Below are 26,225 nucleotides of genomic sequence, written 5' to 3'. Positions count from 1 at the left end.
AAAAGCATAATGGCGAAGCTAAAAGATAGGGTAAAGCTTAAATTGCACGAAGGCGCCTGGAGCGCGGAGGACTTAAAGGACCGACCCCGGGTGCCCGAAGGGGCACGAGGGAGGGGGAGGTCAGAGAAGGAACAATCTTTGTTGGCGATAGCACCTTTGGTAGGAGATTTACGGAGGCCTGACAAAGGAGACACCGCATCCGGCCCGTGACCCGGTGACCACCCGCCTCTGCACCGATTGACCCCTGACAGGTATTTGTTGTGTTTTTTGGCCTTTTTACAGCCTTGACTTTAACCCTATAGAAAATATCTGGAATTGGATGAAGGATTATTTATTAGATAAGTACGGGGACGAAAAAAAAGAGCCTTTTTATAATGTCCTTCGTGCAAGGGTTAAGGAGGCGTGGGAGGCCGTGCCAAAGGAAGAGTTTTTAAGGCTTTTGGTTATTATGCCCCAAAGGATGCAAGACGTTATCGACGCTAATGGAATGCATACAAAGTGGTAAAGTTGGGTTATAAATAGCTTTTTTTTTGTTGGCTTAGTTAAATGGAGCTTTTTTTTTATTGATAAATGTTGAAAAAATATTTTTCCTTATTATTTTTTATGCGTTGCTATTGGTTGTGTTATACCCCGGCCCCTTGCCTCGCTTAAGCAAAAACATGCCCCACGGCGAAAACTTTTGCCTGACACCTCCGTAGTTGCGTGTACCAAGCCTTTTTTTCTTATCAGGGCTTGGGCATGCAGCCAAGGCGACGGCTCCATCATCGCGTGGGTGACCGCCCTGCTAGGAGCCAGCCCTAGCCATGTGTTGATGAAACGACATCAGAGTGGTGCAAAAACTTGAAACAAAAAAATCAAAAAATCTCAGTTGACTGCCAGCTCCGATGTCGCTGTCATCTTTTTTCGGTCTTTCTCTTTTCTCGAATATTTAATTTCCCCCGCCACTATCGTCGTCGAATTACCCGGTTTTTGACGAGCCTTCCAGATATCTCGTCCTCTGCATATTCCCACATAACGGGGAGTGCTATATCACCCCGCGCGTATTGCTATTTGACCCCGAAATAGCGGAGTCACCGTGCAACACAAACTGTCAAAGTACCTCCACTAGTTTGGGCCGGGAATCTGTGCTTTTGCTGGTCGTTTAATGCCTGTCAATAATAACGTAATTGTGTTTGTATGTAACGTGCGGGAGGCGCTAAAATCAACCCCCGTAGGGGAGGAGTCGGAATCGTCGGCAGATAGGCTAGGGGCTGAGGGCCCACCTCCCAAATTAGCTGCAGGGGTTTCCGATCCTAACCCGGCAGCGGTCGGGGTCCGCCTTAGTGCTTCCTCTTCGCCCATTGTTTTAGCCCTTGCCCGGGCCAACGGGGGCGGCTTTTTAATTGGAAAGGTAAAATATTAAAAGCTTTGTTACGGGAAGGCCAAATAGCGTTGGAAGGCATTATCGATTTAAATAAGGCTGGAACGATAAAAATCGCGGGTTTTTTTGGTGTTAAGGATTAAAGTTAGTGCAGGGATTAAAAGGGGTTGGGCCTTAATAAGCAAAGCGGGGCCATTGGTGGGTCGGGCCCAAGCCGGATCTGTGCCTCTGCCTGTCAACCGACGCAAAAAAGAACGGCCGTGCCAACGACCGTGCAGCACGGGGAATTGAATTAGTGACTTTATGAATTGACGTGATTAACATGGGAGAACATCGCTCGTCGTTTGGGTACATTCAATTTGGCCCGTGAGACGGTGCGCGGCGATGCTCACACGTGTGCACAGATGGATACGGGGTTAAATAGCAATACGCGCGGGGTGATATAGCACTCCCCCACATAATTCTTCCGAGCGATCTGACGTAGGACGTAGTACTGGTCGGACATTTTACGAAATCCACCAACGGTTGGCCATTCTAGATCGCCGATCTCTTCCAGGCATGAAGATGTCGATCGACACGTTTACATGCACTGCATATAGCTAGCGGCTGAATACCCATCCACTTGACTTACCGATGTCTTTTTTCCTTAGCGCGTCAAAGTTTCGTTCCCAGACCTCTGAAACGCCGTCTCCCCTGTAGTGAGCTTGGGATGAGAAACCGCACACGGCCTTTTGCCTCAACTCGTTTTGCCTTGCATTCGTTCCCGGGCGTGCGCACGGCGCCCACCACTTCTCAGGGCTATGCTGGGTACGGTTCCGCATGCGCTGTACTGGACAGCGATGTGCTCGCTTGTATTTGGATGCGCGCCGAGATATCTACATCAACGTCCTCTATCTAGTATGCGGCCTTCGGGTTCAGCTGCGTTATTGCAACAGCGAAAGTCCCATCTCGGTATCGCCTCCCTCGAGGATTCCATCCGGCGAGAAGCAGGACCACGACATCGTTGCTCATTTATACATGTCACGTAGGTATTCTTCTATCAAGGTGCCAAGGATGCGTCCCGTAATCCAACAGCCACGTCCCAAGTCGGCTTTTGGCCTAATTTCTGCGAGGAATGGAACCAGCATGTTCCTAGAGCCAAGTGTTTTGTTGCGCCACTCGCGTCCGAGGATGGACATTTCGTCGCTCTGCCGGGAAGCTTCGCAAATGCGGATGCCCCAGCTTCCGGGCTAGTTGACGTTGCCGTCGTCCGGTGCGGGAGAGGAAAGAAGAACGCAAGAAAAAGACTTTTGTTGTTGACCTCATCCCCACGGTAGCTCCGGCATAATTGGTAGGGCAAGGACAAGGGTAAAGCTTTACATGGTCGTGAAGAAGCCCCCGGTTTAGTGGGAAAACTCCACGTATACGACGGCCTGTCTGCTTGTATTCGATGGTGCTTACTGAACGGACATGCTTTTTGGGCATGAGAGTAGCTGAAGGACACAGAAAATGCTAGCAACATAGGTAGGCATCTAATCATGACCGCGTTTACAAGATGGTGGTAGTACAATCGGTTGTGAAACAAAGACCCTCGCCCTCTGACCCCCTCACTGGTGTGCTCACTCGCCATTCCTGCTTCCATCCAAGTAGGGCACCGGGACGGGGTCGTCGTCCGCAGCCCGCCGCCTGCCGATGTAGTAGCTATCGTTCTCGTCAAAAGTGACGTACGACGCCCGCCGCGGCGTGGACGCGTGCCTCGCCCTCGCCGACGTGACGGGGCCGCCACCCTCGGGGCCGGCGGCGGCGGCGGCGGCAGCGGCGGCCCTGAGGATCCGCGGCCGTATCGCCGCCAGCATAGACGTCCGGCGCGACACGGGCGCGGCGCGGGGCGGCAGGTCCGGGTACGCGTACCCGACGGGCCCCGGGACCATCTCGTCGTCGCCGCCGTCGTCGTAGTAGTAGCCCTCCTTCTCGCTCGGCGACGTGTACGTGTCCGAGTCGGGCCGCTCCTGCGCCCGCGGCCGGGTCCTGGCCCGCGGCGGCGGCGCGGGGACGCTGCGCATGCCGACGGTCAGCGGACTGTCTGCCTCGTCGTCGTAGTCCCAGTCCGAGCCCCTGTAGGCAGTCTGCTTTTCGCCCAGCTGGTGAACCGTGGCTGCTTCGCTGCGCGTGCCGGCGCCGCGAGTCACCCCCGGAACCGCCGGCACCGGCTCTGCTGGCTCCTCCTGCCCGCCGCCGGCGCTGCTCCTCCTGCCGGCGCCGGGCTCGTCGGCGTACAGCACGGCGTAGACGACGGCCTTGTCCGGGGTGGGGCGGAGGGTGCTGCGGCGGCCCCGGCGGACGATCTCGTAGGGCACGCCGAGGCCGTGCAGGGTGTCCTCGACGTCGCCGCGCGTCACCACGGGCCGCTTGCCGCTGTCGGCGGCGGCGTTGCGGCCTGAGTAGTCGCCCGGGCGCGAGCTGCCGTCGGGCACGTGGAAGAGCAGGTCGACGCGCGTGGCAGCGTAGAGCACGATGACGAGCAGCTCGAGCGCGGACTGCGTCGTGTAAAAGGTGGCCTTGCTGAAGAGCGGACTCATGGCGAACGGTGACTCCGGGTTCAGGACCACGGCGAGCCGGACGGCGGCGCCCGTCAGGAGGAGCAGGCCACCCACCATGACGACCGACTTCTTGAGCCGCCAGTCGCCCGTGCCGAACGGTTCCGGCAGCGGGCCCGGGATGCCGTCGGCGACGCCCAGCATGACGAGCGGCAGCCCTCCCAGGAAGATGACGTAGGACACGCCGAACTTGAGCAGGGTCTGGAAGATCCTGAGCCGGGCCGGGTCGCCGACGCTGAAGAAGAAGGCGATGGTGCTGCCGATCTGCTCGAGTATTATGAGCGGTACCGAGATGGTCACGGCGTTGGTGAAGATGCTAAAGTCCCTGCGCCAGCCGAACCGCGGGTGGAGGGACCGCGCGATGCGCTGAGCGAAGATGATGTTTACCGCAAAGGCCACAGCGGCGCTGTATACGCGGATACCGGTCAGCCCAATGAGTTATTTTCTTCTCCCCACTTGGATCCCATCCATCTCCCGCAAACTTACCCGCTATTCTGCAAAATTACCGCCGCCAAGATGATGCCCCTGAGCGGGGCAAACACCCAGGCGATGCGGAAGGCGCACGTTGCCACGCGGACCATGGAGAAGCCGAACATGAGGTCCGAGAGCAGGAACTTGTGGCCGCGCCGCGCGTTGGCCCTGTAGATGGACATGTGCGTGACGGCCCCGGCGAGGAACAGGAGCAGGAAGACGGCGGTGACGGGCAGGTCGGTGCCCCGGTCCGGCGTGCCGCCAAGGAACGCCCCGTTGGCTGGGTCGAAGCCCTTGGCCTCCACCCCGACCGCCTCCTCGTGGCCCGCCCCGCCCCGCGCGCGCCGCCGGGCTGCTGCTGCTGCTGCCCCTGGTCACGGGTGCGGCGTCGGGCTCGGCCGTCGCGAGCCCCGGCTGTGTTCCCGGAGAGTTAGGATTATTCGGAGGAAGGGTCGCAATGATCGCTGGGCTGCTCGTGGCTGGCAGGCTGAGGGTTACCTGAGATCTGGGCGGCGGGGTCGTGAGCGGGGGAGCCGCCTGGGTTGAGCTGGTTAATGGCTGGGAGGGAGGTGGTGGTGTCATGACCGCTATTGAGGTTGACCATGAGGTTGTGGGTGTTGAGGAAATAGAAGGAGGAAGAAAGGGGCTAGCCGGCGAAGAGGGAAGGGGAGAAGGAATACGGGGACTAGCCGACGAGGAAGAGCTAGGAACCGATATCTGGGCAGAGGTCGCATGAGGAGTCGCAGCCGTCGTCGGGGGTGGGGCCGCCGTGGCCGGGCGTGTCGACGCTGGAGGCGCGGCCGGTATCGGGGCCGGGCTGATAAGCGGCGGGCTCGGTGTCAGCGCGGCCGCAGGCGTGCCGGTGCTGGTGGGCCTTGCGGTCGGCAGGAGGCCAAACTGCTGCCCGACCCGCGCCGCCTCGCTGACGAAGATGGAGACCAGGGCGCTGAGAGGGTCGGCCACCCCATCGGCCCGTATGACGGGGCTGGCTCCCGCTGACCCCGCTGAGTGGAGGAGGAGCACCAGCACCAGCAAGCCCAGCGGGGTTCGAGTACTTTCGCCTGTTGACACCGGCGTCATCATGTTCGCTACCGCTTTCTTTGCCTCCGCTCGGCCCGGCGTCTTTGGTTGATCCTTTTTGATGAGCGTGCGTCTATGATTGCCTCAGTCTTGCCAGCGGCGGTGGCAGCCACACCATCGCCCGCCTTGTAACAGCAGCAATCCGTGAGAACGAAACTTTTCGAGGTGCCCTATGCAGGGGACTCTCTCTGATGGTTGGAGGGCCAAGTCTGGGGAATGGAATGTCAAGAAACGCTGCGTTGATGTAAATGATCAATATATGGATTTGCCCAATCATCGCATCAAGGATATCTCACATGAGCCGGGGGCCCGAACTGTCTTGTAGGGAGAGGTCGCGGTCGGGACGGACCTCGGTGCGATGCGCGGACCCCGTCCAAGTCGGCAGGGAACAGGGAACCACGCTTCAGGTCACCATTGACGGGATATTGCTTGTGGGTTTCTTCCCCTCCCCGCATCCGGGCTCGTAGTTCGTTGTGGAACAATGTCTACCCACGTGTGTATGTAGATTAATTTGCCCTGTCGAGTACATTCTACATCCCTGCCGAGCACCTACACGTGCCCGAACAGGCGACCTGGCTTCCTATTCCGTGCGTAGTCGCGATCATGGATGTGCCTATGCCTCAACCAAGCGTTTGTTTCTAGACCCCGACGGCGTAATGTGCCAAGGCAACCCCAGCGTCGACATGACGCTTGTTATCGGTAGCGACGGGTATTTGCCCCCCGCGCACTCGCTAGGCGTTGATGTATACGGGAGCCGGGCACCGTGTGTCGGCTAGCGACATCGCGGATCCCATCCCAACGCGCTTGCCACACCTCGAACGGGCAACGTCGATTCGGCAGTTGAGGTCTGTTGCCCGCTACGGCCTCGACAGCTCCGAGTCCTTGACACATACGTAGGTGGCAGAAGCTAAATAAAAATATATTAATGGGGTCTGGATCCAAATAAGGCCTGTTGTCAGCTCCCTATCGGCCAAGATGTCGATCACCAACAGGAACCAATACCTGGAATCCCTCCCAGAAACGCACGATACGTCCGTCGCGGGGGATGGGAAACCTGAAATTATGTCTCGTTCTCTCCGGCACGGTGGGTCGTCTGATAATGGCAAGCAAAAGTGATGTTTCACCCTTCCAATGTAGTCGGATGCAATCGCGTTCGGCACCCGTGCCAGTGCCCGTGCGGCTTATAGCCACGGTTACGCTGCGAACGGCGTTGACACCACGGGCTCTCATCTCAGTAAGGTTTCGAAAAGCTCGAGTGACGAATACGGACCATGGAATAAGAGAACGGGCATATCCATGCCTAAACAGCGAGCAAAAGCACCATCTCAATGCTTTTTGACTTTTCATTGGCTGCCTAGATGAAGGCTGGTCCTAAAATTATCCGTAACGTATCCGGACGGCTGGAATCCGGCCAGAATTCTGCAATCTATATGTGATATGCCTTGTGGTCTGAAGATGCGATGGCGATTGCGAGGTAACAAGCACCGTGAACGAGTCTCGCCAACACCGTCGGCTATCCCGAGGCTCCGATAGTGTGCTTTCCATTGTTCTTGCGCCTTCGGTCCAGCGGGCGGTATTAATATCTCCCCGGTTGTGAGGCGCACCCTAGCTTCCCTACAACACCTCATCCTCGAAAAAGGGGCTAAACCCCCATATCTTGAGCACCACCCGGCAGAAGCGCAAGCGCCTCACCCTGGAAGTACTAAGCCCGGCGTCTACAAATCTTATCTCGACGGCGACACATGGGAGTCTTGTACGTTCTGGGCCTTCCATGCTCTTGAGCCGCGCTGAGTGAAATGGATTTTTACGAGGTCAGCACAATACGGACATCGTCGGTGTCAGATTGCAGCAAAGGGAGAAGTGTGCGGGGCATCGGGACTTACCGAGCTGCCCGGAGTCTCTCCCCTATATCCTCGGCCTCTCCGGCAACTGCCGTCGCCGTAGCAGATTCAGAAATCGGATCCTGGGATGAGGGAGCCGGATGCTTGAGAGTTGTTGTGGAAGCACCGCCATATGTCGAGCACAGTTCTCCCCGTTCGGTGGCACTCGATGCTGCGGGTGGTCTGCCTGGCGAGTGTGGCGGAGCGTCTGCAACTCTTACCATCTCCGCGTTGCTGGCCCAGCGGCGATCCTTGACGGCGGGCCCGCGGGCTTTCTGGTCCTTTGGCAGTGAAGTGAGCATTATCAGCTCCTGCCGCTCGGGTTGGTTGAGATATTGCATCAGGGTGATGCTGTAGTGACGATGGGCTGAGGAGCAAATGTCCTGGGTGGGCCTAGTTTACGGATGACGCATGGGATGATCTTTAGCCTCAAAACCCATTTTGATCACTGGAATAGGTCGGATCAAGGTGCAAGTTTGCTCCTACCGGGTATGTGGAAGGCGCTGGGATACGTCACACCAGGCTGTAACCGGATCAATGCCTGCCCATGCGCCAATGCCCTCCAGAGAGGCGTGGCGGTTAGAGTCCATGCTCGACGGATATTCGGGTTCCGTATACGGCGAAGAAGTGTGCTGGCAAACGAGATGCTGGTAGGGGATATGGTGGGAGACGAGGAAGGAAGAGACGAGGATTAGAGAAAAACAAAACGATGTATAGGCAGATGGAACAGCTTCCTAGGGGGTCCTTCAGAGGACCAAGGCCCACATGCGGGTCAAAAACGCGACCCACGAGTATTGCGCCCGTAAGGCAACCTGTGGTTTTCATGATCCCGAAGACGCTAGTGAAATCCCCGGACATGTTGGTTGCCCAGGGCCAGAACCACACCGCCGGGTCAGGGCGGCTGCGGGTAAGAAAACATGCACCTAAGCCTCCAATGAGCATGGATAAAACGGCGTGTTGGCTGTCCCGGCTCAGCGGTTTATGCGGGACTAAACTTTTCTAACATGCCGTGACGAAGGATCTACCTAGGGTGGCTAGATGGCAACCATAACCGCCCCAGTATAGGGGGTAGGAGTGATGCACTTGGACAGAACGGGTCTTGTATCCTTGTTGCGCGAGTTTTGGGGGCAGCTTGAGAACAAGCAAGGACCGAGGCGCCCGTACGAAGGCTGCTAGAGCTACGAGCCGATGGTTTCTATCATTGCTCCCGGCCTTCACTGTTTATCGTGAGTTACATCAGATAGAAAGCTTGAGAAGAAATCCGGGAGAGCACATTCCCTCCTCCTTAAGCCTTCTGGCCATCGAGCAAGTAGTTTTCGTTCGCGATGGCGGGGAAACGGCTTGCTGTGTCGGGGGCAGACGAAGGCCTGCTCCGCTTGCCACCAAGTCGGGATGGGCAAATATGCAAGATCGTGGTCTCGCCTGCGCCTGGGCCCGCCTGCAACGCGCCGAACCCTTCCCACTTCCCAGACTGTCGGGTCCCTCATCCTGGTTGACGTACTGCAATGCACGTCGAGTGGCCCCGAAATAGCGGTGAGACCGGGTTATCTTTTGGGCTATGTTCTCTCGAATCGTCATTAACCAACCAAAAGACGCATTAGGTGGAGAACCGGTGTGATGGGGCCAAGGCAACCAGGTCGGTGTTGTTCGGGGTCTGGAGATCCTGATGGCGAGAATGCAGCCCAACTCCATGTCCGGCATCCCCGCTCGAGGTTCCCGCTTTTTTCTTGCTCCAGTTGATGCCGCAGTTTTAGCCGGAACGGGATGTGGGTGCCTGGTACTAACCGACCCATTTTATAAATTGACATCTCTAGTACCTTGGCCATGGCATGGGTAATTGTGTGCCGCACTGTCTCGATGCCGTCCACAGTAGAAGGCGAGATGCGCCAAGACAATAATGGCATCCTGACCTCGATCTCGCTTAGCGGCGGCTATTCAGCTTCAACAGAAAGCCGGGAAAGGAGGGTGTAGGAATGGTCTCGAGGGACAGACTAAAAATAAACCAAAGGATGAAAGTTCCAGGGTATAAATATGTCTGGACGCCACCATATGGTAGCACCCTTTTGCTCATGGCTGGCGCAAAGGGCGCCTGGGATATAACTTTCTCCAAAGATGCGTGTCTCCTCATCGACAGCCAGGCTGGCGGCCGCCCTGTCTGCCTTGCTCCCGGCACGGGCTCTCGCAATACCTGGAGATGCCACGTTCACTAACGGCAACCTAGCCAGCGGCACATGCTCCTTCTCCAGCTATAGCTTCCCGCCCGGTATCTACGGCTCAGGACTCGGCCCCGCGAACTGGGCAGGAGGCGCCAAGTGTGGTGCATGCCTCCAGGTCACAGGCCCCAGGGGCAGCACCAAGGTGATGATTGTTGACAGCTGTCCGTCGTGCAGCGGCAGTCGTCTCAACCTCTTCTCGGACGCCTTCAAGCTCATTGGCGACCCCAGTGATGGCGTCATCCCCATCAACTATGACCCTATTTCGTGCGGGATCGCGAAGCCCCTGAGACTGCGGAACAAATCTGGAACGTCGAAGTGGTAGTAAGTGAGCATCCTTGGTGTCATAGGAATTCACCAACTTCATCCTCATATCTGTTGATGATAATGATACGGGGCTCCACTAACACAGCGCTGCCTCTCATGCAGCTTTTCCCTCCAAGTGCTTGACGCCAACTACCCGGTCACGGCTCTCGACGTCAGTACAGATAACGGACAGTCATGGAAGTCGACGATACGCAAGGAGTATAACTACTTTGAGCGGGAAGGGTCTGCTGGGTTCGAAAAAGACTTTGTCCATGTCCGCATCAGCTGCTCCAACGGCCGCCAGGTCATCATCCCCAACGTCAGCGCCGCCAACGAGGCTAAAACCGAAGCACCTGTAAACTGCTAAGAAGAACAGAGGGAAGGGGCTCTCCTAATATTTGTAGCGGCCTGTTACGGCTATTTAAAACAAGCCAGCTTTCGAAATTCACCATGATGGCGAAGAGGTCTGATTAATCAGAGTCACTGCAGTGATTGGTATAAATGATGTCACAAAGGAGGCTATCACCACGGGCCGGCACGCTGTTCCAGGCCTTGGCATGGAGGATCTGCACGGGCACCGGGCAGATGCTTACCGAGCACTCGTCGGCAACAACAGGGGTGCGGTAGTGGGTACCGCGCGTGCAAGAGAAGGGTATCACTGTATATAAGGAGGGCACAAAGCCTACGGCCTCGTGCCCGTCTTCCCTTCAAAGATCTAGATAAGCATACAATAAACCCTACCTTGCACCATTTGTCCGTCATAAATGACTAGTCTACCAAGCCTGCTTGACAGTGAGTCACAGTACCTACCACCGCAGTGGAACAGCATTAAGTGGTCGGCGTTGCACGCTCCGCCATCTTCTGCTTTCCCTTTTTCTGACCCATCTCACCGGGACGGATAAGCTCGGGTGCTAGCAGTTCGGGATGGGAGGGGACATCCGGGCGGATGATGCCTTCGCCGACGTCGACAGCTTCAAAGCCAAACTCGCCAGCCATAGCGGCTGTCGTAGCGTCACTGTGGGCGCCACGTGTGAGTTCAGCAGGTGGAGACTGGCTGACTGGGATGCCGAGAGCAGTTCGGATACCCTTGAGTTGTTCGAAGCGGAAACGCTGGGCCAGGAGATTGCACTTGTCCGGGTCGATGCCGAGGTCCCAGCCCAGCTGGAAGCCGAATTCCCACTCGCCGTTGGCAGGCAGAGGACGCTTGAGAGACTCTGTGTAATCGGCGAGCTGAGACGTCACACTGCCGCTGCTGCGGGTCACGACGGAGGACAATGAGCTGAAAGTTGGGTCCAGTGTCGTTATGGATGTGTCGGCGATAGCTTCCGAGGATTGTGAAGCGGCGGACGCTTCGTGCCCGTAATCTTGCTGCGAGGTCAGCTTCAAATCCCAGAGCCGGCAGAAGTAACACGGGGTCAGGTGTGAATTCTGGATGGGCCATAAGAAATCTAGAGGGCTTACATGGTGAAGGCATCGGGTGGTCGGGGAAGATGATGCCGAACGTGACCCGCCACTTCTCCTCCTCTGTGGTGCCATTGCCCCATTTCTTGCGGCCTTTGAGCTTCATCATAGCCTCGTGAGTGAGGAAGCCTTCGGCTGGAGTCCTCTCGACGACCTCGCATTTATCATGCATCATATGGTGCCTATAAAGGCCTTCATCCGACTTGCACTCTTCACCGCAACGCTGGCAGACGTGAAGGCTTGGCATATGTCGTCGCTGTATGTGCTCTCTAGATCATGGGTGTCAGTAAACCCCTACGCGGCCCATTACAATTCCGGAGAGATGCGCACTTAAGTCTGTGGAAATCGTCGAACCCTGGGCCAGAGCAGCTGTTGGAGAATTGGCGGAAGAAATTTTGGTTAACCTGGAAGAAAGGGCATGCCAACAACGGCCTACAGTCTGATCGCTTTACTTTCCGGGGCCGCCCCCGCTTGGATACCGATGTATCGCCTGGTCTTTTGCTGGCGGAGCTCGTCAGTGTCTTTGAGCTCGTATCGGCATGTTCAGCTTGTAATATCGGAGGCGCCAGTCCAGCTCGAGACGCAGCAGCGCCCCCAAGCCACTGGGAGAGAGGAAGCGACGGCACAGACGAAGTCCCTCGCAAGCGGTTCGCCAGAAAGAGTGGAGGCAGTCGGGACGCGGTGGCTGTGGTAAGAGCAACGGCGGGATGCTGGGGTCTCCACCCAGTCAACTCAATGCTGGAATTGAGGTCATCGCAAAGTCTTTTCAATCTCCTCGCCAACTGCAAGGCAGTCATCCTTTGTTGCTGACTGTGGTCGTTCCGTGGCTGCTCGATCAGCAAGTGTTGAGTAATAATCCCGAGGAACTCGTCCCAGAAAGGATGGAAGCTGCTTTGATACAGCTCTTGAATTATCTGTACCACGGCCGGCTTAAGTCGGCAGTCCCCTAAGCTTCCACCTGCCTCATTCTCGGTACCAACCCTTTCAAAAAATGCGGGGTCAGCACTACCGTCCGAGCAGGCGGAAACTCTCGCCGACGCCAGTCGGTCAAGCCCTAGTTTACCGAAATTGGCCCATGTGAGTAGCTCGAGCAACACGCAGCCCAGGCTCCAGATGTCGGCTGAAAGTTCAGGGGGTCGGGTGCTAGAAGTGTCGAGTTCCGGAGCACAGTATGCAGGAGTGAAGCCGAATATGTGCTGGCTGCCGAGATTCCGGCCAGATGTTGGTGGAGGAGTGGGTCGATGGAATTCTGACAAGCCGAAGTCCGCAAGAACCAGTTTGCCATTGATTGAACCGTCGGCAAATGAGGGAAAAAAGAGAATGTTGTCGGGTTTGAGATCGCCATGGCGGCACGCTATGTCTTCGTGATCGCCGTACTTGGGAGCTGCTGAACCGTTGTGGATAGCAACCAGGGCTTCAGACAGCCCTTGTGCCTGCGCTCCCACCCATCGTGCGAGTCTTGCGTCGTGGGGCGGGGACGGGTTTCGACGCCACAGCGCAGACAGATCTCCCTCAGCCCAGGGGAATAAGAAGTGGTAGCGGTTTCCATGCTGGAATGAAGTAAGGAGCTGGACTATGTGAGAATTGGGGCTGCCGCTTCCCGAAAACATTCGGAGGGCGGCAAGTTCGTTCTCGAACCGGGCTTTTGACGTGTTCGAGTGCAGGCTTTTAAGGGCGAAAGACTGGCGCTTGTCATCCTGCTCCAGCATGTCTTGGTTAGCGAGGAACAAAACATAAGGTGCGAGCAATATCTCGCCTTGTTGGAACTAGTAACTTGGACGATAGACTAAAACCTACATCGCAGAAATTGTAATGGCTGTTATGGATGCGGACGCGGTGCACGGTGCTGAACCCACCCCGGCGCACAGCGCCCTCGCTCCGGCCTTCTGGCTGGACGAACGGCAGGACTGTCCTGCCATCGAACTGCAAGGTTTGCCCCACGCTACCAGGAGGCGGAATGTTGAAACGCGGGGCCAGGAATGCCCACTGCAGGTCGAGGAAGTGGCATGTGTCGTCGTTGGACCAGTAGGGCAACCCAGATGAGGGCCAGAGCGAAGCGGTGGTGGTAAGAGCTAGAAGCTCAGGATTTGAGGGCCAATCCTGCTTCAACGGGAGAACGGCATCGACGACTCCGGTGCATACCACGGCCGGGAAGTAGTCAAGTCTTCCCATCAAAGCCAGGATGCCCACGACGTTGCGGTTCGAAGTGAGGAATTCGTGGACATGTTGGGTCTCTTCTTCCTCCATCGCCGGCCAGAGACACTTGGATATGCGCCCGGGGGTCAGGATCGCGGCGATGTCGGCGAGGGGGATGAACCAACTGTCGCCATCACATACTACGGATCGTGTCTTAGCAGCGAGGAGTTGACGCCTCAGATCTTGCCTCTTGCCCTCGGTGGCGGGTATGGAATCAGGGCTAAGGAGTTTTTGGACCTCGTCGAAGGTGGGATGTGACAATCCATCCTCCGTAAATGGCATAATGCCATCGGCCTCAGTGGCTGAAAGGAGAGAACGCGGGTACCCTGCGAGGGAGACATTGTCACAATTGCTGCTCGGGTTTGTCGCACTGCTTTGGGTAGCAGCCTGGTTTTCCGATGGCAAGTTCCACGGGCATTCTAGGACACAGTCCTGGGAAGACGAACTATCCGCGGCGATGGAAAAGAATCCAGAGTCGGTCTGGCGTAGCCTGTCAGTTTCCAGTCCAAAGCTGATGTGTGGCGCATCAAAACAGGCTAGTCCGGGCGGGTTCTTACGGAATAGTTCGCCATAGTTCAGAATGAGCAATGGAGTTGGGGCAGCGAAGATGGGTGTTGACACTGAAGTGAAGACTTCTAGTCTCTGCTGGGCAGGCAGAGTGCCTTGGGGTGAGGAGCTTATATGGACGGGAAGTAGCAACGGGGAGGAATCGGCGGTGGCGCAGGACACAGAAAGTGCAGGTTCACGGAGCAGGCAGCCTGGCGAACCAGCGCAGTGCGCAGATGCGCGCAGTGGCTTGCGCGGAGAAAAAAAAGGGAGTGTGTGCAAAACGAAAAGGTGGTAGTGGGGTGGCTCGAGGAAAGAAGCTAATTCTTTGGGCAATCCATTCGGTGCCCGAGAAAGTCCATTCCGCCCGCGTCGCGCTTGGTGATGCCAGACCCCGCCCTCGAAGCCCATGCCAAGGACGATCGATGGCAGAAGAGAATGTCGCTGTGCTCGCACTGCCAAACTGCTGCCCTTTGGGCCTCCCTGCCTCTCGCCGAGGGGGCGGCGTCGCCGTTGAGAGCGGAAAGGCCAGGGTTCATGCGCGGCCGGGCGGCCGGTCTCGCGATACACCACCACCAGCTATACGACGGGTTAACTATGGACAGGTTCCAGGGAACGTCGCTCAATCTCTTGTTCTCCAAATGAAGCTCGCCGCTGCGCGAAGGCCACGCCACGGGAGAGATCGACCAGGGGGTGTACTTGGTCGAGTCCATCGTCTCGGTACAGAACAACGGGAAGTGGGTGGCGGACATTAACGTTCTCGGGCTGGAGCAGCAGCCGCCGGACCCGTTCGCAGATTCGTGCGGGTGCGGCAGCGACCCGCCCAGTGCCATCCCAGAGTCGGCGGCCGAGCCCAAGCTCGAAGGCATCGTGTCGCTGGACTCGCGGGCCGAGATGCTGGATCCGCCATCGTGCACTGGCGTCTTACGGGCGTAGGGCAATTGGGCGGCCCGGCTGGCCGCGACATCCATCGCCATCCAGCAGTCTCGGGGCCACACCATCCTGGTGATGGGGAAGCGCCCGGTCTATTAGCGGTGTATTTACGAGGCTTACCTGGACCCTGAGCCACACATCCCCGAGCTCATCATCAACTGATTGGTGGTAAAGAATGGTAGGCCAGTTTCATAGTACCCTGTGATACCGATGCCTACCCAAGCCATCTCACAGGAAAAATAAGAGACAACCCGAGCAATAACGTAAATCTCATATTCGCACATCCCGTTTATTAGATCACTGCCGAAAACCCGTACTTTCTAATATTGAGGTTTGGCGGACAGTCCTCCTGAATTAAGGCTTGGTGGCTTTTAGAGTCAGCCTTTTAAGGGAGCTGCAGGAGCGAAACTTTCCCACCGACTTTGCTAGCAATGCGGCGCCAGGCCCAATTCAAAACAACATCAACATGTCTCTTTCTCCGTTTACATGTAATTGTTGAGAAACCTCAATACAGCCCTAGGCCATACTTTGTACCGGAGATTGTGTACCCCGTCATGCACATATAGACCATCGTGGCATCGCCCCAGCTCTCATGGGTAATCTAACATACCATTACCTCTGTCTTATATTACTTGTCTTGACAACGCCCCCAAACAAGCTCCATCCCCCTCGCCATCAGCAATACAAACCCACATCGTCAACACTTATCACATACGACCAGCATCATGTATTTTTCCGATCCCAAGGGGTCCGAAACGACCGTGCATGCCTCCGGTCCGAGTCAGCAAGAGTTGGACACCATTGCAACGAACCAAGCGATCAATGGAGACTATGAATTGCAGTTTTACGATCACGATTCCCAAGCTGTCGTGACGCTCCTGGGCTGGATCCAGACGCTCGAGACGCTCAAGGTCCATTATTACAACCACGCCACAGGGCGAAGCAGCCGCGAGATAACCGACGCTAAGCACTTTTTCATGCTCGGCGACCTGCTGCACAGCGCCGTGTTCTGCCTCTTCCCCATGGCCGCCAGCGTTCGGAAGGAGGTCATCCGGGGCCTGGACAGATGCGCCACTCTCGGCGCCTTCTGGCACAACCTGCGCTGCCTCGACGTCCGCCTGCTGAACGCGCGGTCGCAGGCGCACGGCGTCGTCCGGGAGCTCCAGGACGCCACGCACTTCTCGAGGGACCTCGACCGGGCACTGGTGTTTAGGTGGCAGCCTGGGGAGGACTTGGTCAAGACTCTCGCGTCCATAATGCCCCAGTATGGCTACGACGCCCTCTCGCGGACCTACTACCACGCGCCCGCCGTCCACAGGCCTCTCATCCCGCCGACCTGCAACCCTGGCCGGCTCCGGTTCACGGTCGTGCCGGACCTCCTCCCGCACACCCTCTTCTTCCGGCTAAAGCACGCGGGCCCGGCGGGGCTGCAAGCCCTCCTTCAGACCATCCTCCTCTTGCCGAGCCCGCACCCGCCCGCAGCCAGCAATGAGGCCTTGAAGGAGAACAGGCTGCTGCGATCCTCGAAAACGGTCAGCTACTACTCGGAACAGCACAGCTACCCACTGGACTACCGCGACGTGCCGTTTCCCAAATCGCCGCGGACGGGCCCTCCTCCCGCCAGCTATGGCGGCCATACCTATTTGGTGTCGTGTTCCGAGCGGGAATTGCTGCGGGTGAAGGCCGTTATCGGCAAGCTGCGTGACGAAACTATACGAAACGTCGGCGAGGATCGCTAATTAGTGGGTGACGGGTTGAGTGATGGGTCAAAGGCGCTGAGGTACCAGTGTCGTGTGGTTGGTTTTTGACATGGCCGTATCCCCTTTGTAGCCCCTTTTAATTGCGAGATTTTCCTTTGCGTAGTGCATGATTGGCGTCGACTATCAACGACTGCATACTTTGTGCCTTGACACGCCTGGGCAGTCGAACCTGATCGTAGCTATCCACATGGCAGCATCGGCGGCTCGTAGATGTTTTTCCCGCAATCAATCTTTTCCACCACGACCTGTTTTCCCTGAAACAAAGACTCTGTAGCATCATTGCCGAACTGACATGTCGGGCATGAATGTGTGATTCAGGATATGACGCCACTGTCGACTGGCGGCTCGCATCGAGGCTGACTGGCAATGGCGAACCTGTACCAGACATGCTCCTTTCTGACCCCACACCGCCAGCCGCTATGGACCAACACCCCCAATGTAACCCACCTCATGCGTGCAATCCAAGCAGGAAGACCCATAGATAGTGTCTCACGTGCCAGCGCCCGCCTTCCTCCGCGGGCCGTCAGACGGCAGTTGTTGTGTGTGGACTGCGTCTGGATTAAGAATTGGTATATTTTCGGCGACGAGCTGCTTCACGCGGGCAATCTAGAGTAGCGGCCGGCGAGATTCTCCCGTTTTCTTTTGCGATTTCGGCACACATGTCCCGCTGCTGTGTGTCAGTTGTCCGTCCCGGGAGCAGCCCCCTTTCGAGCTGGGGTTGCACTTCAAAGAGGGGGCATCCATGCCAAGAGAGGGCATAGAGAGCTCGTGTCGTATCGCCATGGGGGGGTCTAGGTCAGGTGAACGACTCGGGGGGCTCGGTATATAACCCACCGGCAGGCCACGGCACGCGATGCTTGATCAGGTCCCTCGAGTGCAGAGACGCATTCCTCTCCCCCCTTTCCTGGTGTAGGACCCTCCAGCACGCCCACGCGCGGCAACCCCTGAGAGAACATGAAGCCCACACTCATCCCCTGGCTGGCCGCGCTGCTGCTGCTGCTGGCGGCACCGTCGCTGTCCCGACCGCTGGACGACGCGGCGGACACGCTCCCCGTGCGGGCGCCGTCGATTAGCCTGCCGCGGCTGGCCATCTACTACCAGACGACGCACGACGCGACCACGGGGCGGCCCATCTCGATGCTGCCGCTCGTCACGGAGCAGCACATCGCGCTGACGCACCTGATCGTGTGCACGCTGCACGTGCGCGCCGACCGCGAGCTCTACCTCAACGACTTCCCGCCGAGCCACCCGCGCTTCGCCACCGTGTGGGCCGAGGCGGCGGTCCTGCGCGACTCGGGGGTGCGCGTCGTGGCCATGGTGGGCGGCGCGGCCGAGGGCTCCTTCGCGGCCGACACGCTGGATGCGCCCGAGGGCAGCCCGCTGTTCGAGCGCGCCTACGGCCAGCTGCGCGACGCGCTGCGGCGCTTCGGGCTCCAGGGGCTCGACGTCGACGTGGAGCAGCCCATGTCGCAGCGCGGGGCGGCGCGGCTGGTGGGGCGGCTGCGGGCCGACTTTGGGCCGGAATTCACCATCACCATGGCGCCCGTGGCGTCGGCGCTGACGACGCGGGAGTGGCCGAACCTGAGCGGCTTCAGCTACCGGGAGCTGGAGGCGACGAGCGGGCGGGACGTCGAGTTCTACAACGCCCAGTTCTACAACGGCTTCGGCGACATGATCGACACGGGCGCCTTCGACTCGGTCGTCGCGGCCGGCTACGACCCGCGCCGCATCGTGGCGGGCCAGGTAACGACGCCGGACAATGGCGCGCAGTGGACGCCGTTCGACCAGCTGGCCCGGACCATGGGCGAGCTGCGGCGCAAGTACGGCGAGGTCGGCGGCATCATGGGCTGGGAGTACTTCAACGGCAAGCCGGGCGGCCAGGCGAAACCCTGGGAGTGGGCGCAGCAGATCACGGCGATCCTGCGGCCCGGCAAGCAGGTGCAGCTCAGGGTGACGAGGGACGACGCCGCCCGGCTGGAGGCTGCATGGGCAACGAGCGTGGCTGGCAAAGTCAGTGGGAACGCTTCCCTCGCGGGGGGAGACGATGTGAAGCCGGACGTCGACTACTGGGCTATGGTATCTGAGTAGGAGTATCTGTGGTTGGTCTCACTTCAAAAGTCAAGCATATAGCCTTTGCCCAGAGGCCCTTGGTATCCGGTTACATGCCCAGAGATTCCTGGAACTGTCAGATTTGTATAACTTGAGACTGAATAATACATCCTCAGTCACTGATTGAAGAATATCAACCGCCCTTTGAGGTCATGAATCTTGCCAAGTGATTTCCAGGGCAGCCACTTCGGGAACTTCCATAATCGGGTCGTCTGTCACACCTGACATTCATGCTTTCTTCATGGGCGGGTGGTGCTCAAATGGAGCTCTTCGGAGCACAAGTAAAGCTATACCCAGCCGGCCCGACACATTCGCCAAGGGGTTGGAATGTATCTGCTCCGGGGACCTATGGTGGAAGTGCCGAAGCGAGCGTCAGCAGGCAGCCGCATTACACGACGGTTCCGGGAAGAATAGCAGTCTGTATCATGATGCAGACGGTCAGCGCCTTACCTTGTGCACGACTGAAAAAGGATCCCAGTGCTCGTTGGTATGCGGAGTGTATTCGATCCCATTGATGAGCGGGTTGACAGCTTGGGGCCCGAGAAGCATCTTGAAGAAGGCGTATGTCATGTCGATCCCTATGATGTGACGGAGATTATCAGATGCGGTCTTAACAAGGGGAATCAGGGCAGACTGGCAGGAGGAAATCCAAAGAGAACTTACCGGCTGCGACGCCAGAGCTACTCCAAATGTTCCCATCTTGGACCCAGCGAGCCGAGGGAACCCACTTGACGCCGTTGCCGTTACTTGTAGCCCACGCCCACGCTGCCTTGTTGGTGGTTGCGCGGCGCCCATCCAGGAGGCCGGACTTGGCGACGCTGGCAGCGCCGGTGCACACGGTCAGCAGGTACTTGAGCGAGGGGTAGCGCTCGCGCACAAAGTCCTCGATGGCTGTGTCGTTGTTCTCCTCCAGGACCCTGTTGCCGGTGCCGCCAGGGACCAAGATGATGTCCAGGGGCGGCGCATCGGAAAACGAATGCGTGGCCACCAAGGACGGAGCCTGTGCCGGGTATATCGACGGAGGGAAGTTGGGGTTCTGCGGCGGCGGGTTCTTGCGGGGCGGCGAGCGGCCCGAAACAGGGCCCGCCTCTTTCCAGATGAAGTAGGTGGTGATGTTAAACCGGCCGGAGAGCTGCGGGTGTTGGAGCATGTCAAAGAGGGAGCAAGAAAAAGCCACCAGTCAATGCAGCAGACTGCCAAAGTGCAAATCAGGGGCTCCGAGGCTCACCCCTTGGATGATGTCGGACGGGCCTATGACATCCATGGGCTGAAAGCCAGGAAACAGGATCTAGAACCAACAACGTGTGAGCCTTTTATCTTCGGCCAGCTAGAATTAGTCAATAAGTGCTTGAGCTGGCCTACAAATCCAATGGCAAGGTTCTGCGTAGGGTCATAGTCAGGAGACTGAGCCGAAGTGACCGTCCCAAGCCCAAGGCAGGCAAGGACGGGGACGGTGAAGTCGAGCAGGGGTCGAAAACGCATTGTTGATAGCAGAGACTCGAAAGAAGTCTGGCTGTTGGTTCTACTGGATGAGCCTAGGAAGACGGGCTCTGTGAATCGACAATCGCCTCTCATTTTATACCCACGAGGACGACGGTATTCAAGACCTCAGGGATGGCTCCATGGGTGCCATCCTAGCCAAGTGCGGCCTCGGGGCCCACGACGCCGCTCCGCTTCCATGCTTGGTGCCCGTGCAGGAGGAAGGTCACTTGACATGCGAGGATTGAAGCCGACAAGACAGGTTGACAGGAAAACGGAATGCCAAGCACAAAAGGGCGGTGATTAGTGACGAAAATATGCTCAAAAATGAGCGATTGGTGGTGAAGAGTCGCCGCGTTGCCGTCGAGGATGCAACATTTAATTTAGTTTGATGGCTACCCGCATCCCCAACCACGTTCGGGGTCGGGGGACAAGCCTCGGATCTCGGAGACGCTTTCCAAGGGTGAGCGGGTTTGAGCAACTTAGTCGCAACAGCAAAGAAAGGCCTCCTCTGCGGGGACCACACGTTTACGTATGGTCCCCGCAGAGGAGGCCCAAAGAAAAGGCTGTGATGGCCAGCTGGAAAAGGGGCCGTATCTGTCAGTCAAGGCCATGGGCTAGAGCAACCCCAGATTTCGGGTAGTCGAAGATTGGTTGGGCTGGGGTGTTACGGTGAAGGCTGACATCATACCTAGGAGGCTTGGGAGGGTTAGGGGTCGGTGGGTCAGATGCACGGCCCCTTCAGCAGGAGTTTAAGCACGCTGCCGGCTTGAAAAATACGCTGCAGATATCATCATGATTGGAGCACACCAAGGGCGCCAGGCCAGCCAGCCTCTGCGGCCTCGTATAAATTGTAACAATTGGGGCTTCGCAATGGAGTCATGGGCTCGGCCAGGTCCTTCCTCATGTAAAACCACTAGTCGAGACTCCCAGATCCTCCCGTCATTGCCCATCCCCACGCCGCCATGATAGGCACCACATCCCGCGCGCCGCTCGGGCGTGCCGCCGCCGCCGCCGCCGCCGCCATCGCCTGGACCGGCACCGCCGCCGCTGCTGCCCCACGGACCTCCGTCCGCACCATGGCCTGCCGGTCCTCCTCCCAGCCGGCCGACGCGACGCCGTCGCCGCCGCTCGACAAGATCCCGTCGACGTCGATCCGCATCCTCCGCACCGTGCCGGCCGTCCGCCTCTGGCGCCGACCGCACGCGCTGGACCGGCGGCTCGTGGCCCTGGTGCCGACCATGGGGGCGCTGCACCGCGGGCACGAGGCGCTCGTGCGGGCCGCGGCGCGCGAGAACCACCACGTGGTCGTGTCCATCTACGTCAACCCGGCCCAGTTCGGCGCGCGCGAGGACCTGGGCTCGTACCCCAAGACGTGGGACGCCGACTGCGCGCTCCTGCGCCGCCTCGACGCCGAGCTCGCCGACGACGGGTCCAACCTCGGCCGCGTCAGCGCCGTCTTCGCCCCGTCCACGCCCGAGATGTACCCCTCCGGCTTCCCCGGCCAGGAGCCGGACTCGCACGGCAGCTTCGTCACCATCACCCCCGTGGGTACGCTGCTCGAGGGCAGGAGCCGCCCGACCTTCTTCCGCGGCGTGGCGACCGTGTGCCTCAAGCTCTTCAACGTCGTGACCCCGGACCGCGTCTACTTTGGCCAAAAGGACGTGCAGCAGACGGTCGTGGTCCGCCGCATGGTGCGCGACCTGCGCCTCGACACCGACGTCGTCGTGTGCCCCACGGAGCGCGAGGCCGACGGCCTGGCCCTGAGCTCCCGCAACGTCTACCTGGGGCCGCGCCGCCGCGCCCAGGCCACGGTGCTACACCGCGCCCTACGGGCCGCCGAGCGCGCCTTTGCCGAGGGCGGCCGCCGCGACCGCGCCGTCGTGCTGGGCGCCGCCAAGGCGGTGGTGCGCGACGCCCTGGCGGCGCAGATGGCTCTCCCACCGGCCCGCCGCGTCGTCTTCGAGGTTGACTACATCTCGCTCGCCAACCCGGACACGATGGAGGAGCTGGACGAGGTCGACCCGGCCAGGGGCGGTATCCTGAGCGGCGCCATCAAGATGCTGCCGGTCGAGGAGCCCCAGCCCGGAGAAGACCTCGGCCACAGCGGAGGTCCCGCCGTGAGGCTGATAGACAACCTCATCCTGGACCCTATACAAACCTAGGGCCAACGCATTTGCATTTTGACGACCTCGAAACTTGGCGTTTACAGGCGGCAGTGTTGATATAAATGGCAGCGCTTAGACTAGAGCTTAGCCCAGTTGACTTGGATGTATACTCTCGAGTCAAAACGGTCCGAAAACACTATCGGTAGACTTCCAATGCATAATAACAATTGGGTTCCTACATGGCTGCATCCCTCATCAGGCTCTATCGTACCCTATCTTCAACACATTACTTCCCATCTGCTAGTCCGAGCCCGGGCCTGCTGTCTACCTCACAGCCTGGCCCTGTTCTCGAGCTTCCGCCTTCTCTTCTGCTCCCTGACCGAGCGGGCCAGCCCGGCCGCCTCCTCGGATGTGAGCCTCGGCGGCGCGGCGCCCTTCTTCCCCTCGGCCCCGATGACCTCGCGGAACAGCTTCTGGCCGATGAGGTCCGTCAGCCGCACGACCCGCGTGCTGACTGTGGCGCCGTCGCGGCGGTTCTTGCCCTCGCGCCTGCTCGACGCGATCTTCTCGATAAAGTCCCATAGCCTGCCAGAGGCCGCCAGCTCGCCCGTCTTGGGGTCCCTCGAGGGCGTCCACTCGGCCGACAGGCGCAGGCGGGGCTTGACCCGAGGGTCCTTGGACTTGACCACCTGTATGATGCCTTCCTCCTCGAACCGCTGGTAAGAGTTCTTTAGTGTCTCCTTGTTGACGGCCTCGAAGTAGGACAGGTCGCCCTGGTGGTACAGGTCCTTGCCGAGCTGCAAGCAGAGGTTCGGTGTTAGCGCAAAGGGCCTGAAAGAAAGAAAAAAAGACATGCCAAGGTCTAATAAAACTCTTGTCGTCTTACCAGTTGCGCGCTGTTTTGCGCCTTGGACACCTCGATCCATATATCCGGCGCCATTCCGAGCGGGGGCGCCAGTCCCATTAGAGAAACGGCCGCGAGCCAAGTCGACTCTATAAAAGGCCAGATGAGGAAGCAGTAAAAGTCATAGTTCTCTCGTCCGGCTTGGCGTTCCTTGTCCGACAGGCCCACCTTCTCGATCTTGCCGTCGTCACTGCGGTGCAGGTAGATGACGCCCTCGGCCTCGAGGCCCCTAAGGGTCTTGTCCAGGCTGACGGACAGCCCCTCGCCCGAGAAGATGAACTCGCCGCGGAAGAGCGAGGAGAGGAAGAGGACGTGGTCGTGCAGTTCCGTGTAGGTAATGTCTTGGATCACGGGTCCGCCGCCGCGCTTGACGCGTATGTACATGGCCGCGCTGATGAGGGCCTCGGAGATGAAGAGGTGGATGGTCATGTTGCGGTAGAAGGAGAGCTGGAAACGGTCTACGGCGTAGTACACGGGCTCGGTCAGGCCGTCGACGGTGCCGACAAGGTCACGGCCCAGCACCTCGAGACCACGCTCGATAACCTCAACGACCGAGGCGCTCCCGAAGTGGGCGACGCGGCCGCCCTTTGCCCTGACGCGCGCCGTCAACCACTGTACGCGCCGAATTAGCTCCGTCTTGCTACAGCCACGGCCGCGCAGCGTCAGGAGAACCGTGCCGATCAGGGCTGTAGGCATGACGACGGACACGTCGTTTATATCCGCCAGCACCCTGTATCCCAGAGTGCGCAGCAGTTTTTGCCGCACGGCCGGTGTAATTTTACTTTCCAGGTCCGTAGCCTCCAAGGTTTTGGGAATCCCGATAAGCCGGTTTAGCTGCTCATCAATGAAACCGCGCAAGCTCCATGGCTCATGGAACCGCACATCGACCCTGCCGAGGCGAAGCGAGAGAACCGAAGAACCGCCGGTAAGGAAATCAGCCAGGTTCTCCTTCTCCTTGGGAACACCAAGTAGCTCGGTAACATAGCCCTCTGTCTCGATGACCTTGTCGTACTGCGTGCTCACGGGACAGATGATGGCGTCTTCAGTCCTGCCCGAAAGCACGCTGTCCACAACAAAGTTGAGGATGCCGAACTTTGGTGACAGGAGCTTGCCGGTCCGGGAACGGCCGCCCTCGATAAAGCACTCAAAGTTGTAGCCGCCCTGGAGCAAGGTGTCGATATAGGCCTGGACAAGGGTGGTATAGAGCATGTCGTCGCCAAAAGAACGGCGAATCCACATGGCTCCAGCATGCTGCAGGAAGCTCCCCACCCCGGGGAGATTGAGGTTGTCGCCGGCGACGACGATGGGCAGGGCCAGGCCGAGGCGGTAGCAGATCAGCTGAAGAGACACGTAATCGACGTGGGACCGGTGGCAAGGCAGGAATATGATGCTCTGCTTCTTGCGCTCGGCCTCCTCGGCGACCTTGCGCAGCCGCAGGACCTCCTCGCTCGACACGTGGATGCCCTGATGGTAGGCGCGCGTCAGGAGCTGGGTGCAGAGGTAATATGCGCCCCTGATGAAGGTCTTGCTCTCGAACTTGCAGATCATGTTGTCCACCCACTTCTCCGCCACTTGCTGCAGGCCGACCTCGAGTTCCGTGCGCCGCTGCGCCCGCCGCAGCTCGTAGTCGGGGTCCCCCTTGCGAAAGAAGCCCTCATTCTCCTCGTTGGCTAGCCGCTTATCTGCCAATTGGGATATCCGCGCGCGCAGGAGAGGCGCCGACAGAACCCGATTTATCATCTGCTCCGAAAAGCCCTGGTAGAAAATAGGCTGGCCGATGGCATGGTCGTAGGCGCGCCAGCCTGTGCCTGACACGTAGAGGGAGACCTCGCGGAGGAATCTGCGAGTGGGCGTTTGGAGCGCCAGTCAGCACGGCCAGCGAAACCAGCGGGCAGGAATGCGACAGGCATCAAAGCCTTTGCGCAAGGAAGCCAGAGACGCAGACAGGTACGTACTGCAGCGGTTCGGACCGGAAGCTCGCCATGTGCTTCATGAGGGCCTCCTCGCGGGCTAACGTGGTGGACTCGACATATCCGCTGGGCTGCAGGGTAATCGAGTCGCCGAGAATCTTGAGGTCGGGAGCCGAGTCCCGGCTGTCGTCGTCACCGTTCGCCATGGTTTCGGCACCGTCGGGGGGGAGCTGCCGGGTCGTTTTGTTGGTGGCGCGCCGGCTTCGGGTAGCCGCGGATGTCGGCTGTCGCAGCAAAACCACCTCGATGCTATGCTACCCAATTGCGCGCGTCGGGGACTATCATGGCGCGGAGGCAGACCAGGCGTGGGACTATTATGTTTCGCTTTGGCGGTGGGGCCGCTGTGCCGTCGTGGTTTCGTGGTCGAGTTTTGTGGTCGAGTTTCGTTGAGCAGCGTTGGTTTGGTCTGGCCGTTGGCCAACGTTGGGGCAAGACTTGGAGACAAGACGGCGCGCGATCAATGGCTGGTCTACCGAGGCTAGAATGGCATGTGAGGGGACAGCCGAGACCCCTGTTCTCCGACGACTTGCCGCTGGGGAAGCCCCATAATTTTCGAGCTTGACCCCACACCAAGCATGGAGACCTGTAGCTTTCTTCAGGAACCGCCTGTGCGCAAAAAAACAACTTTGAACCGGCCATCCAGCAAAACCACACCCAGCCCCGCGCCCGCGAGCCTCACCATGTCAGCCTCGGCCAGCGCAGAGGCCGTGACGCGGGCGCTCCTGGCCCGGGCGCACTCGCCGTCGACCGTCGACCGCATCTACAGCGAAAAGATCCAGCACCGGCCGCTGCGCCTGCGCGCCAACTCGCCCACGCCCGCCGCCAACGCCCGCGAGGCCCGCCGCCGCGCCCGCGCCCAGCAGGACCGGGACC

General features: G+C 58.9%; 12 protein-coding genes across 12 annotated transcripts in view; 7 read left to right on the top strand and 5 right to left on the bottom strand.

Moving 5' to 3' along the window:
* Positions 1-2,958: 2,958 nt before the first annotated feature.
* On the bottom strand, positions 2,959-4,589 carry GGTG_03370 (hypothetical protein; the record flags this gene model as incomplete). The annotated part of the gene is made up of 2 exons (XM_009221149.1): positions 2,959-4,342; positions 4,423-4,589. 2 exons carry the CDS (start codon positions 4,587-4,589, stop codon positions 2,959-2,961), a joined length of 1,551 nt encoding a protein of 516 aa, XP_009219413.1.
* Positions 4,590-4,987: 398 nt separating this feature from the next.
* Positions 4,988-5,539, top strand: GGTG_03369 (hypothetical protein; the record flags this gene model as incomplete). The annotated part of the gene is made up of 3 exons (XM_009221148.1): positions 4,988-5,017; positions 5,251-5,381; positions 5,434-5,539. The coding sequence occupies 3 exons, from the start codon at positions 4,988-4,990 to the stop codon at positions 5,537-5,539; spliced, it is 267 nt and encodes an 88-aa protein (XP_009219412.1).
* Positions 5,540-7,101: 1,562 nt separating this feature from the next.
* GGTG_03368 (hypothetical protein) lies at positions 7,102-7,957 on the bottom strand (the record flags this gene model as incomplete). The annotated part of the gene is made up of 4 exons (XM_009221147.1): positions 7,102-7,180; positions 7,245-7,274; positions 7,371-7,760; positions 7,854-7,957. 4 exons carry the CDS (start codon positions 7,955-7,957, stop codon positions 7,102-7,104), a joined length of 603 nt encoding a protein of 200 aa, XP_009219411.1.
* Positions 7,958-9,479: 1,522 nt separating this feature from the next.
* GGTG_03367 (hypothetical protein) lies at positions 9,480-10,335 on the top strand (the record flags this gene model as incomplete). Its single annotated transcript, XM_009221146.1, has 2 exons — positions 9,480-9,904; positions 10,010-10,335. 2 exons carry the CDS (start codon positions 9,480-9,482, stop codon positions 10,251-10,253), a joined length of 669 nt encoding a protein of 222 aa, XP_009219410.1. The 3' UTR covers positions 10,254-10,335.
* Positions 10,336-10,609: 274 nt separating this feature from the next.
* Positions 10,610-12,351, bottom strand: GGTG_03366 (hypothetical protein). Its single transcript, XM_009221145.1, has 3 exons — positions 11,678-12,351; positions 11,348-11,616; positions 10,610-11,250 (listed from the first exon to the last, which is right to left on the bottom strand). The coding sequence occupies exons 1-3, from the start codon at positions 12,142-12,144 to the stop codon at positions 10,715-10,717; spliced, it is 1,272 nt and encodes a 423-aa protein (XP_009219409.1). The 5' UTR covers positions 12,145-12,351; the 3' UTR covers positions 10,610-10,714.
* Positions 12,352-14,473: 2,122 nt separating this feature from the next.
* On the top strand, positions 14,474-15,025 carry GGTG_03365 (hypothetical protein; the record flags this gene model as incomplete). Its single annotated transcript, XM_009221144.1, has 2 exons — positions 14,474-14,679; positions 14,737-15,025. The coding sequence occupies 2 exons, from the start codon at positions 14,474-14,476 to the stop codon at positions 15,023-15,025; spliced, it is 495 nt and encodes a 164-aa protein (XP_009219408.1).
* Positions 15,026-15,747: 722 nt separating this feature from the next.
* On the top strand, positions 15,748-16,761 carry GGTG_03364 (hypothetical protein; the record flags this gene model as incomplete). The annotated part of the gene is made up of 1 exon (XM_009221143.1): positions 15,748-16,761. The coding sequence occupies one exon, from the start codon at positions 15,748-15,750 to the stop codon at positions 16,759-16,761; it is 1,014 nt and encodes a 337-aa protein (XP_009219407.1).
* Positions 16,762-17,548: 787 nt separating this feature from the next.
* GGTG_03363 (chitinase 3) lies at positions 17,549-19,027 on the top strand. Its single transcript, XM_009221142.1, has one exon. It carries the CDS (start codon positions 17,737-17,739, stop codon positions 18,868-18,870), a length of 1,134 nt encoding a protein of 377 aa, XP_009219406.1. The 5' UTR covers positions 17,549-17,736; the 3' UTR covers positions 18,871-19,027.
* On the bottom strand, positions 18,771-20,461 carry GGTG_03362 (hypothetical protein). The gene is made up of 5 exons (XM_009221141.1): positions 20,254-20,461; positions 20,120-20,179; positions 19,555-20,023; positions 19,342-19,469; positions 18,771-19,237 (listed from the first exon to the last, which is right to left on the bottom strand). The coding sequence occupies exons 1-5, from the start codon at positions 20,371-20,373 to the stop codon at positions 19,148-19,150; spliced, it is 867 nt and encodes a 288-aa protein (XP_009219405.1). The 5' UTR covers positions 20,374-20,461; the 3' UTR covers positions 18,771-19,147.
* A 672-nt stretch (positions 20,462-21,133) lies between these two features.
* GGTG_03361 (pantoate-beta-alanine ligase) lies at positions 21,134-22,761 on the top strand. Its single transcript, XM_009221140.1, has one exon. The coding sequence runs from the start codon at positions 21,336-21,338 to the stop codon at positions 22,533-22,535; it is 1,200 nt and encodes a 399-aa protein (XP_009219404.1). The 5' UTR covers positions 21,134-21,335; the 3' UTR covers positions 22,536-22,761.
* Positions 22,551-25,776, bottom strand: GGTG_03360 (glycerol-3-phosphate acyltransferase). The gene is made up of 3 exons (XM_009221139.1): positions 25,338-25,776; positions 23,365-25,222; positions 22,551-23,275 (listed from the first exon to the last, which is right to left on the bottom strand). Exons 1-3 carry the CDS (start codon positions 25,496-25,498, stop codon positions 22,808-22,810), a joined length of 2,487 nt encoding a protein of 828 aa, XP_009219403.1. The 5' UTR covers positions 25,499-25,776; the 3' UTR covers positions 22,551-22,807.
* A 256-nt stretch (positions 25,777-26,032) lies between these two features.
* GGTG_03359 (ribonuclease P protein subunit p29) overlaps positions 26,033-26,225 on the top strand; it is a gene marked incomplete at both ends in the record, with an annotated part of 1,300 nt that continues 1,107 nt past the window's right edge. Inside the window, one exon of the mRNA XM_009221138.1 lies at positions 26,033-26,094. Within this exon, the coding sequence (XP_009219402.1) occupies positions 26,033-26,094 (62 nt within the window). The remainder of the gene's footprint in view (positions 26,095-26,225) is intronic.

The sequence above is a fragment of the Gaeumannomyces tritici genome (genome assembly GCF_000145635.1).
Source record: "Gaeumannomyces tritici R3-111a-1 unplaced genomic scaffold supercont2.2, whole genome shotgun sequence".
NCBI lineage: Eukaryota > Fungi > Ascomycota > Sordariomycetes > Magnaporthales > Magnaporthaceae > Gaeumannomyces > Gaeumannomyces tritici.
The sequence above is the reverse complement of the archived record's forward strand: the minus strand, read 5'-3'. Positions and strand labels throughout refer to the sequence as shown.

What these genes read in the sequence shown, in the direction of transcription:
- GGTG_03366 (XM_009221145.1), bottom strand. Translation starts at nt 12,144, where the DNA reads ATGACTGCCTTGCAGTTGGCGAGGAGATTGAAAAGACTTTGCGATGAC. An exon ending in GACGATTTCCACAGACTTAA is followed by an intron (nt 11,617 to 11,677) that starts GTGCGCATCTCT and finishes CCCATGATCTAG; the next exon opens with AGAGCACATACAGCGACGAC. An exon ending in CCACCCGATGCCTTCACCAT is followed by an intron (nt 11,251 to 11,347) that starts GTAAGCCCTCTA and finishes CCTCGCAGCAAG; the next exon opens with ATTACGGGCACGAAGCGTCC.
- GGTG_03363 (XM_009221142.1), top strand. Translation starts at nt 17,737, where the DNA reads ATGAAGCCCACACTCATCCCCTGGCTGGCCGCGCTGCTGCTGCTGCTG.
- GGTG_03362 (XM_009221141.1), bottom strand. Translation starts at nt 20,373, where the DNA reads ATGCGTTTTCGACCCCTGCTCGACTTCACCGTCCCCGTCCTTGCCTGC. An exon ending in CGTCCGACATCATCCAAGGG is followed by an intron (nt 20,024 to 20,119) that starts GTGAGCCTCGGA and finishes CAACACCCGCAG; the next exon opens with CTCTCCGGCCGGTTTAACAT. An exon ending in CTTTTTCAGTCGTGCACAAG is followed by an intron (nt 19,238 to 19,341) that starts GTAAGGCGCTGA and finishes CTTCCACCATAG; the next exon opens with GTCCCCGGAGCAGATACATT.
- GGTG_03361 (XM_009221140.1), top strand. Translation starts at nt 21,336, where the DNA reads ATGATAGGCACCACATCCCGCGCGCCGCTCGGGCGTGCCGCCGCCGCC.
- GGTG_03360 (XM_009221139.1), bottom strand. Translation starts at nt 25,498, where the DNA reads ATGGCGAACGGTGACGACGACAGCCGGGACTCGGCTCCCGACCTCAAG. An exon ending in TTCCGGTCCGAACCGCTGCA is followed by an intron (nt 25,223 to 25,337) that starts GTACGTACCTGT and finishes GCCCACTCGCAG; the next exon opens with ATTCCTCCGCGAGGTCTCCC. An exon ending in CGCAAAACAGCGCGCAACTG is followed by an intron (nt 23,276 to 23,364) that starts GTAAGACGACAA and finishes CTCTGCTTGCAG; the next exon opens with CTCGGCAAGGACCTGTACCA.